The sequence below is a fragment of the Propithecus coquereli genome, unplaced genomic scaffold (genome assembly GCF_000956105.1).
Source record: "Propithecus coquereli isolate 6110/MARCELLA unplaced genomic scaffold, Pcoq_1.0 Scaffold9, whole genome shotgun sequence".
Lineage (NCBI taxonomy): Eukaryota > Metazoa > Chordata > Mammalia > Primates > Indriidae > Propithecus > Propithecus coquereli.
This window is the reverse complement of record NW_012155284.1, coordinates 14,688,501-14,699,700: the sequence shown is the minus strand read 5'-3', so window position 1 is coordinate 14,699,700 and position 11,200 is coordinate 14,688,501. Positions and strand designations below refer to the sequence as shown.

General features: G+C 32.1%; 1 protein-coding gene across 2 annotated transcripts in view; it reads right to left on the bottom strand.

Moving 5' to 3' along the window:
* Positions 1-1,892: 1,892 nt before the first annotated feature.
* The window catches only part of TRIM23 (tripartite motif containing 23), a 32,822-nt gene continuing 23,514 nt past the window's right edge, over positions 1,893-11,200 (bottom strand). The window contains exons 8-12 of one of the 2 annotated variants that reach the window (XM_012664530.1): positions 8,180-8,309; positions 7,553-7,663; positions 6,276-6,400; positions 4,124-4,229; positions 3,743-3,801 (exon numbers count right to left, since the gene is read on the bottom strand). In XM_012664530.1, coding sequence (XP_012519984.1) covers positions 3,743-3,801; positions 4,124-4,229; positions 6,276-6,400; positions 7,553-7,663; positions 8,180-8,309 — 531 coding nt within the window. Of the gene's footprint in view, positions 4,230-6,275; positions 6,401-7,552; positions 7,664-8,179; positions 8,310-11,200 lie in introns of both variants that reach the window. The other variant, XM_012664528.1, reaches the window with a different exon arrangement.

Below are 11,200 nucleotides of genomic sequence, written 5' to 3'. Positions count from 1 at the left end.
TTTGCTTTCTGCAGTCAACCACAGTTTGAAAATAGGGGAGTACAGTATGATATTTAGAAAGAGAGAGACCATATTCACATAACTTTTATTATAGTATACTGTTATAATTGTTCTATTTTTTTATTGCTGTTAATCTACTACTATACCTAATTTATAAATTAAACTTTATGACAGGTATATAAGTATAGGAAAAAACAGTATATATAGGGTTCAGTACTATCTGAGGTTTCAGGAAGCCACTGGAGTTCTTAGACCCCTGTGGATAAGGGGAAATGACTCTACTAAATGAGAATGGTATATATCTGTTCCTTCTTAAAAACATGCCAGATATTCTGCCCTTGTATGTGTAAAAGAGGGCAGATCCCTCCTTTAAGGGAAAAAAAAAAATACCAGGATCTGATATATACCATTTCAAACAAAAAATACCATGTTTTTGTTGTTTCATGCCAAATATTTTTGTCTTTTGATCATTGTAAAGAAGTAGTAACAAGTAAACTTTCAAAATAAATAGGAAGTCCCATTGGTCAAAAGTGTTATATTCCTTAATAATTATGAAATATTCTTTCAAATATAAGAATCAGAATAAATGAATACCTGAATGCTTGGTTTTATATGCAAGTTCATTTATTTCCACATTCTTTTCTATTGTAGCTAAACAATTTTTTCTGTCTTCAAGTTATAGTATTTCTTTAATAAATATACTATCAAGAAGTATACATAAAAATGTTGGTATCTAATAATGGAGATATTAGTAGAAAATGGAGCAGTAAGACAATATGAACTCAAAGTCTTGTATTGATTTCGTTTCTTCTTCACTTACCCTTATAACTTACTTCATAACTATTAAGAACCACGGCTTCTAGTTTCCAGACAAACTCTTCCAGAAACTTATAGGAGGAACATGTTCAAAAGACCTGTTGAAGGAATTCATATTTTAAGCTTTAAATCTAAGCTTATACTTTTCCTTCTATTCATCAGCAGTATTATGTCCTTTTACCACAAACTTGTGAAATAGAATATGCCAAACAATGCTACTTTAAATTAATGTGTCCTCCTTTTTAAAAGAACTTAAAGTTGTACATAAAATGACTTTTCACTGTGACATTTACCTTTTCTTCCTAATTTTAAGTGTTTAGACTTACCTACCTGGCTTTAGTCACTCCTAAAAGCTTAATCTAAATTTTTGGTAATACTGCCACCAAGTGGTGATAATACCTCATTACTCCCTAAAATACACAGTGAAAGTCATATTTGACTAATGAATTTTTCCATTCATGTCAAAAACTTAACCTAATTGGCAGACCTAAAAACATACATTGCTATGTTTTTTTAAAGCATGTTTTAAATTGTCAAGATACAATCTCACACTTACTCATTAGTCCTTTTCATTCTTTATTCTTTTAGGGAAGAGTATAGCTATGTTTTTTCTCTGTTATCACTTCGCAAATTGAGAAGTATCCCAATGTTACATAAAAAGTCTTTGTCTTACCAATATTAGTTCATAAGTTACAGCTAAGTTTTCCAAGCCATTTTCTAATCAGTCATTTAAAATTCTATGTTCTCTTATGATACAAGGTTAAATTTAAAATTTAAGAATAAAAAATAAAAGCTTCACTTTGTTCAATGTAAAGTTTTAGCTCCCCTTTCAAATGCTACAGTTGTATCACCTATTTAAATGTGACCTACATTGCAAATACAGAATAAAAGTTATTCTAAATTTTTGCTTCATCAAATAAACTACATCTTAAATTTGATAGGCAAATCAATCCCCACCTATTTCGTTTTATTGTTTCTCTTAACCACAGCACAAATAATGACATTTTAAATTGGTTACTAGCAATAATACTAGATAGATGGTTCAAGAAACAGACTTTTTGGAATAATAATAGAACTTCTTTAAAATGATTTTAATGTTTTATTGCTGTCTATACTGATCGTGTATGTAGTGCAAATAATGGCTTCTGGTAGTTATAAAGCATTCCTGAATTATAGACCAGGGCTATACATTTAACAAACTTGCTTTACATAAATAATACAATATTTAAACTTAATACAGAAATTCAGAGTTAGGGGAGGCAAGTCCTGCTATATAGTATTTAAAACATCTCATTCTTAAATTTGACATTTCCCAAGAAATGTCACATTCTTGACTAATGATTAGTGAAAGAATACAACCACAACTAATTTAATAGTAGCCTGAGAAAAATATTTCTTAAAATCACACAGAAATATACTACTACTATATATACATTATAATCAAGTCTAAGCACAGTTTTTACATTGTGCAGTTATATGCTAAAGTTGTGAATTTAAAAGCTTAGCACGATTGGTGAAATAAACAATAACAAGGGAAGCAAGTTCACATGTTAGTATTACACTTTTTTTTTTCAATTACCTAGTAGAGAAAGCAGTTCAAGGGCTCACAGGGAAATGTAACACATTTTTTATTTTTCACAGTTACTGAAATCAGTCAAATATTAAATAATTTAATTCAGAAGTGTTACTTATGCACACAAGCTACACTTGTAACAGCATGACCTTTTACTTGAAAAATAAAGGATGAAATATTATATTTACTTATTTACATGTTGCCCATAACACTGATGGGCTTTTTTAAATGCTTTGTTTTCTAAAAGTTTTATTGTTTCTAAACAAAGAAAAATACATTTGAAAAGACTAAACCAAAACAGTACCACCTAAAATCACATCTTGTTATCCGACATCATTGTCTTTACAACAATTCAACTATTAAGATTTAAGATTTAACTTCATCTTAAAGTATGAGAACGTTTTAAAAACCACAAAATTTCAATCTAGCCAGTTAAATAAAATAAGTCGTGCTTCCATGGTAAGAGTGTATCCTTTAAAAATGAAAAACAGTAAAGAGCACAAATTTTTATATATTCACAACACTGAATAATAAATGTAAACTTCTTAAATATTCCTTTGCCTTAGACATGTTTTTCCTCTTAAATAACTTTTCAAGGCCTTATCATTAAGAGCGTTCATTATGTTCTCTTGTCAAGATAAATGCACTTATTATGGGAAAGTAATAAGCATTCCCAACTGTTTTAATGACTCCTCTTAAGGTAAAGTTAGTTTTCATTTTAGATCAATACCTTTTATGTAAAGCTGACCCTGGTTCTCTGTGTAACTTTCTACATTTTACCCAGAGGTCGTACCCGCAAAGGATGCAGTATTATTTTAGAAAGAAACCCCACTAAGTTCTTCAAATATGTTGAAAAATAGAAGGACTAATTTAGAGCTCTTACCTAGGAAATAATACGTAAGCCTAGGTATTACGTAAGACTAATGGGTCTTTCATAAGTGAAGATCAAATAACTTTCACAGTTTTATTATTAATTGTTCTTCAGTTTATTACTAATCTGACAATCAGGCCCAGTTAGATAACATTTTATTGTGTCTCACTGTGTATTATACAAAATGCTTTAGGAGAAAGTTTTAATAAAACACTGTATAAAATATTAATTTTCCATAGCTTATAGTTCTTAGCATTAAAGGTGTTCTGTTATACTGAACATAAAAGTAAAGTAATCCTATTACCCAAAGATGCAGTTTGGATTCTATTTCATTAAGCAACTATCATTTCTACTACTACATACTGCCAAAATTCAGTGAAAAGGCAGAGTAAAGAAGAAGCTATACCTCCCTTGCTTCACACAGAGGTTTCATTAGGCACTCAGCTGGCTATTCTTTTTTCACTGAAAGAATAAATCTTCACTTACCCTTTCTCTGTGACTACTTCTTTCCCAATATCTGGGTCACATATAATCTGAAAAACTTAAATAGCAAATGTACTTTTTAAAAGAATGTATATTCAAGAAATCTCTAAATAATTCAATCTAATCTGCTCAGATATTTAAATTTTGCTACAAAATAATTTTAAAGCAATAATGTACTGAATTCCCAATCCAAGATTTCTTTTATATATTCATCCTAAATTATCATCTTTGAGATACAGAATTTCTTATGTTATTGTGCAAAATAACTCTTAACCACAAAACTCTAAACAACTGCTGCATTTAAAATCAAGCAACATCCAATACTCCAGCAGCCACGAGTTGCCGTGAGAGCCAGTCCAACCCTTCGTATAGTCCCATACCACTTCGAGCATCACAGCCCTGAATATACCAGCTATGGTCACAGCATAGTTTATGGAGACTGAGAAGTTCAGTGATTTCTTCTACTGACAGTGCTCCAGCAACATCCTGAAAGATATATATATATACACATAATTTTTTTAATCAGTCTATCCAAATTATCATTTTTCTAATTATTATTTATGGAAATCTGTTGACAGCGTTCTAACCAAAATCTAAACAAAAGTTAAAACATAGATTCATCTTTCAATAATTATTATGATACTATAAGAATAGAAAAAGTTTTGGTTAAAGTGAGTTGTATATGTCTGTGTATGTATTTTTTGCAAGGGTAGCCTTACAATAAAATCAGTAAAGGCCATGCAACCTGAATGAAAGACACTGCCTAAGTCATTAAAAGGCATCAACTTTAAAAAAAAAACAAAGAAGAAATTAAGACATGTAGACCATAAAAAATGGTTTATATACAGGGTTTACATAATGAAGAGTTCATTACATTCCCACTTCGAACACCTCTTACCCTGACTTCCCAGGAGCAACTACCAGTAACCATTTCTTACATATTTTTCCAGAAAATTTCCACGCACATCCATGCAAATAAACACAAACAAGAACATACTTTAGGTTTTCTATATCTTGCAGGGTTTTTTTTAACTTAAACATGTTGAAGATAGATATTATTCCATTTTCTGTACAAGGAAATTTTTCACAGTTTTAACATCAGAATTGCATTCCATTCTATGGATGCAACATAATTTAACCAGTTCTATCTTGAATATTCAGATTGAAGTCATATGCTTATGTGCTATTATTAATACAAATTCATATATATACACACACATATATAGGTCTACATACATCTGCAAAATTATCTATAGGATAACCTTTGGATATTTTCTGTAGGATATATTGCTAGAGGTAGACTTGCAGGGTAAAGTGTATATGCATCTAAAACTTTGACAAATATTGCCAAATTGTCCTCCAATAAAATGTCTCAGTTTAATAACCACAATCAACAGTGTATGTGAGTCTGTGAAGATCATGAAACATTTTCATCTTTAACTATCTGATGGGTAGAAAAGGGTATTTTCACTTTGTCATATTTACGTGTCTTCAATCACAAGTAAGGATAAATGTACCAGATCTTAATATTATAGTTTGCCCTTTTATTAAAGGGAAAATTGTTTATTCTTCATTCTACTCTTCCCTTTCTATGACATCTATTCTACTCTACTTCTACCTCTACTTCACTTAAAAGCATTCTCATCCTCCTAGAAGCTTAAGCTCAAGATCTAGGAAGCTTCAGCTATTTCCAATCCTTGATCCTCCCCATTCAGTTACCAATTCTAACAACTGTACCTCCACAAAGTCTCTTCCATCTGTCTCCACCTTTCTAATCCTCTAATTCAGGCTCATAAGTCTCACTTGAATTATTTCAATTTATTGCATCAATTTATTGGATCTCCCATTTCTAGTACCTTACCCTGATTCATTCTACATTCTACCCCCAGGATTACAGTCATAATACAGTGATATGATCTTATCACTCATTAGTCAAAAAACATTTTGATGGTTGACCTTTGCTCACAGAATAAAACCTAAATTTCTCAGTCTACCCTGTCAGGTCTTCACACTGTGGCCTCATCTGTTATTCTTCATCCTCTACGTGCACCTCACATATAGGTATGCTTGATGCTTCCTGAAAACATTAATGCTGTTACATTCTCCGCCTGTAATATTCTTTTCTTCATATATTGACCCAAAGTTTTAACCATAATTTCAACTCTTATGATAATTTCAACTCAAATCCTACATTTTACAAATCTTACAAGATTCCATCTTTAGAACTACTCTCTCTCCTAATTCCCCATTAACACTTTTAATATTATTGAAGTTACTTACCAGTTTTCTTTGTATTTGAATCACACATATGTGTTCATGTATATACACAGCAGTTTCCTGTAAGCATCAACTACCTATTTCTTTTTTGTATACTCCAAGGTACCCAGCACAGCACTTTTCACATAGATTGTGCTATTGTACCTAGCAGAAACTTTGTAAATATCTATTGAATTGATTCTCTTTTGAAATTTTTCCAGCTGCTTTATGACATGGAATACAAAACTACTAAAATAATATATAAAAATGTATTACCTGTTTGTTGGCAAAAATCAGGAGCAAAGCATCTCGGAGTTCTTTTTCTATTAACAACTTCGCAAGTTCACTGTGTGCTTCACTAATTCTGTCTCTATGACTGCTGTCAACAACAAACACAACAGCTACCAAAAAAAAAAACCACAAAAATATTCAATTAGTCACTTAAGTTTCAGTTAACTGGACCAAATATTTAATGCTCTCATTATCATATTTTGGTTAGAGTTCGTCTACCATCAGTATTTTGACATAAAAGTTACCTATTATGGTAGGAGTACCTACAAATAATTAATAGTATCATCTCAAGTAGTTCACATAACTTCTCAGGTTTAGTTTCCCTATCTATGACAGGATTTACAACACATGCTCTATCAAACACAAGTTGCTCTGTATATCAATTAACATTTATCTCATAATGAATGAAAATGTGCCTCTTATGATCTTCTACCTAGTGATGCTACTTGTTCTTTGAATGCTATGTCCTATACCAAAAGATAGTCTTTTAAGAATAAAAACATCACCATCTTTGTCTCTACAAAGTACTCTTCTCTCTAGGTTAAACATTCCCGGACTTTCACCCATTCCTCATATTCAAAATTCCATTTTGTTCTTAATTATGGCTCATATTTAACTTAATATAAAAAAACTCAAGTAAAGATAATTATCTCGTCTCTCATCTTGGTGGAAAGTATGATGACATATGGAACAGGTGGCATGAACATAAACATCATGTTGGAGTGTAGGAGGCAAAAGTGTAGAATGGGGCCCAAGTATGAATAAAAGCTAGGTGGAGTATATGTGATATAATACAGTTTGGACAAAAGAAAGCCACTGTAAGTTCTTCTGCACATAACAACTATTTGTGAATGGATATGAGGGAGTAAGGCTATTGAGAGATTATAATGAGATAAATGTTGAGTTGAACAGCAGAACCATACACCACAAATGCAACTCTATACCACCATATTGTGATCACATCCATATGAATACTGATATATTAACTGATAAGAGCAGCAGGAGGTAAGTACTTTTAACTGCCTACATACCTAAGCTAAATATGTTTTTTATTCTATAATAATGGTTTATCATGAACAAACCAAAAGTACATATCCCAGTCTTTCTACCTACATTTTTTACAAAATAAAGGACTTCCCACTGATACTTAAATGTATAGTCAAGTATTTAGTCATAAATACCAGCTTTGCTAGTTAAATCAGTGTACTGAAAACTGTTATCCCAAAACTCTGAAAAATTAAGATGTCATTTTTTACTCTTACCTTGGGTATTGAGGTAATAATGTTTCCACAATGGTCTTAATTTGTGTTTTCCACCTACGTCCCAAATAGTGAATTTCAGATTTTTATATTCTACAGTTTCCACATTAAAACCTGTTTTTAAAAAAAGTTACTTTTATACTTTATAACAAATGACACATCAAACATAGGCTGTTTTATAATTATGACTTACGAATTTTCAACTTGCAGCAACATCTACTGAAGCCAAATCAACTCCATTCCTAATCCTACATAGGGAATGTACACCTTTAACAACTGCCAGCCCTCCAGACCTTCACCAGGGTCCTTAGGAACCTGGAATCCATGTATGTGCCAGCTCTGCTCCACTACTACCACCTCACTCCTAACCTCAACCAGGGTCATCAATCCTCTATTCCTGCCAACTGTCCCACCAATGGTTTGTTCCTTCTTATTATGCCACCATGTACCTTTCAATTCCATAGCCACTGAATCTTACATTTTTTCTCTCAAATGTTGGTATCTTAGAGCCAGAAAAGAGCTCACACTATCATGACAGATCAGTATCAATTAAGATCCTGAGAACTCAGCTGTAAGGTAGGGTTTGTCCATAAAATGCCCATTAAGTTAAAAAGCAATACTCATACTTACCAATTGTTGGAATGGGCTGCATGAACTCATCCTGTTTTAACTTAAACAAAATAGTAGTTTTTCCAGCACTGTCTAATCCTAATGTCACAACTCGAATTTCCATTTTTGGTCCAATGTGAACTCTATTGTCCTAGAATTTAAAAATTTTTTAAACTTGTTTTTAACTTGATATGGAATTAGAAAATAATAGCATTTATACTTTCTTCTTTATAAATAAAGCACCTTTGTTAATTATTTTTATGTCTCCTACTCATTCCCAGACCCACTGGAATCTGAATTGTATTCTTCAAAATCTTCTGGATCTGATATTCGCTAGGGAAGGAATTCCTCCCCATGGCTAAATCTTTCATTAGTAAAACTGAAGATTTTGTCTTTGTATAAATACAATACGCCCACTTAATTTTTCCAGATTTTCTAACTCAATTGAATCTTCCTTAAATCTTTAAACATATTTTTATGCTTGTACTAAAAAACTCAAAATAGGGCCAAATTAATTAAAAATGAAAACTGTTGCTCAGTTCCCAGAAATATCCACTATTAACAATTTGATGTATATCCCTCCACCCGCTTTCCGATATACTTATTGGCCAACATGCACAAACAAAACAGATATGCTTTTTTTAAAACTTAAGAAAAGGAAACTCTATACACCCAGACAATGCAACTAATGTTTTTCACCCAACAATATATTATGGAATCCTTTTCATCCATATGGATCAACCTTTTTCTTTTAGTGGTTTCATTATATTCCATAAACTACAATTTAACCAATCTCCAACTGATAGATTTTAGGTCATTTCTGATTTTATGATATTATAAATAATGCTGTAATGAACATACTTGTACATATTACAACTGTATGACCTTTCTGCCTCACTGCTCTCATAAGAAAGAGGATAAAAATAGTACCAAATTCACACAGGGTTCTTGTGAAGGATTAATTTTTAAAAATACACATAAAAGTCTTTACAACTGTTCCTGGCATAAGAACTGTTCTTTTGAGCACTCTGTTCTTAGCTTATATGAGAAAAAATTTTCCTGCTTTAGTTTTATCTACTTTTTGGATACTCTTTCTTGTTTTCCTTTTATTCACCTCTTAAATGTTGGTATTCTTGAGAGTCTGTATGAGGCTCCCTCCCCATTCCACATATTTTCACTTACTCCATGAGCTTCAATTACCATCTATATGTTGGCTCCCAAACCTACACTTAAGTCCAGCCCTAAGCCTCAGAAATAAAACAACATATGAACCAGAATAACTTTATGAGAACTCTAGAGACCAGTTGAGAAGTTACAGTACCCAGGCCAATATAAAACCAGGTAGAGATTTTAGCGTAAAGGATAATAAAATCCAGGGCATTCTGTGCACTCATCCCTGCCTTTCCACCTATTCGACACAGCAAGGTGCAACCACGAGGAAACTACAGAATATTAGCAAGCCGAATTCAACAACACATTAAAAGGATTATATACATCGTGGCCAAATTGGATTTATACCCAGAAGGCAAAGATTGTTTAATATCAATCAAGGTAATACATGGAATGAGACAAAAACCACATAATCATCTCAACTGATGCAGAAAAAGCATTTGACAAGATTCAATACCCTTTCATACTAAAAACACTCAACAAACTAGGAATATAAGGAAACTACCTCAACGTAATATAGACCAGGGGTCCCCAACCTATGGTGAGTTGTATAATTATTTTGTTATATATTACGATGTAATAATAATAGAAATAAAGTGCACAATAAATGTATTGAACTTAAATCATCCCAAAACCATCCCTCACCTACCCAGTCCATGGAAAAATTGTCTTCCTTAAAAATGGTTCCTGGTGCCAAAAAGGTTCAGGACCACTGATATAGACCATGAAATGCCCACAGTTAACATCATACCCAATGATAAAAACTGAAAGCTTTTCCTCTAAGATAAGGAACAAGACAAGGATACCCACTCTGACCATCCTATTCAACATAGTATTGGAAGTTCTAGACAGAGCAATTAGGAAAGGAAAAATAAAAGGATCCAAACTGGAAACTACTATGGAAAACATTATGGAAAGGAAGATGTAAAATTATCTCTCTTCACAGATGATATGACATTATATGTAGAAAACCCTAAAGATACCAAACACACACACACAAAATTGGTTAGAACTAATAAATGAATTCACCAAACTTGCAGGACATAAAATCAATACACAAAAACCAGTTGTATTTCTATACACTGACAATGAACAATCCAAAAAGGAAATAAGAAAACAATTGTATTTACAATAGTACCAAAAAGAATAAAATAATTAGCAATAAACTTAAAGAAGGAAGTAAAAGGATTGTACACTGAAAACTATAAAACAGGCTAAAATAAATTAAAGAAGACACAAATAAATAGACGTTCATGGATTTAAAGACAATAATTGTTAAGATGTCAAAACTATAGCAACTATAGATTCAATGCAATTCCTATCAAAATCCCAATGACATTTTTTGCAGAAATAGGAAAAAAGATCCTAAAATTCGTGTAGACTCTCCAGTGATTGTAAATAGCCAAAACAATTTTGAAAAAGAAGAACGAAGTTGGAGGACTCATACTTCCTCACTTCAAAATATATTACAAAGCTACAGTAATGAAAACCTTGTTGTACTGGCATATAGACAGATGTACAGACCAATAGAATAGAATAGAGAGCCCAGAAATAAACCCTCACACGTATGGTCAAATAATCTTTAACAAGAGTGTCAAGATCACTCAGTGAAGAAAAGACAACCTCTTCAGCTAATGATGCTGGGGAAACTGGATATACACATGCAAAAGGATGAAGGTGGACCCTTATCTTACACCACATACAAAAATTAACCCAAAATGGATTAAAGCTGTAAACTTAAGACCCAAAACTATAAAACTCCTAGAAGAAAACGATGGGGAAAAGCTTCATGACATTGGATTTGGCAGTTATTTCCTGGATTTGATACCACAGGCATAGGCAATAAAAGCAGAAAGAAACAAATGAGACTAC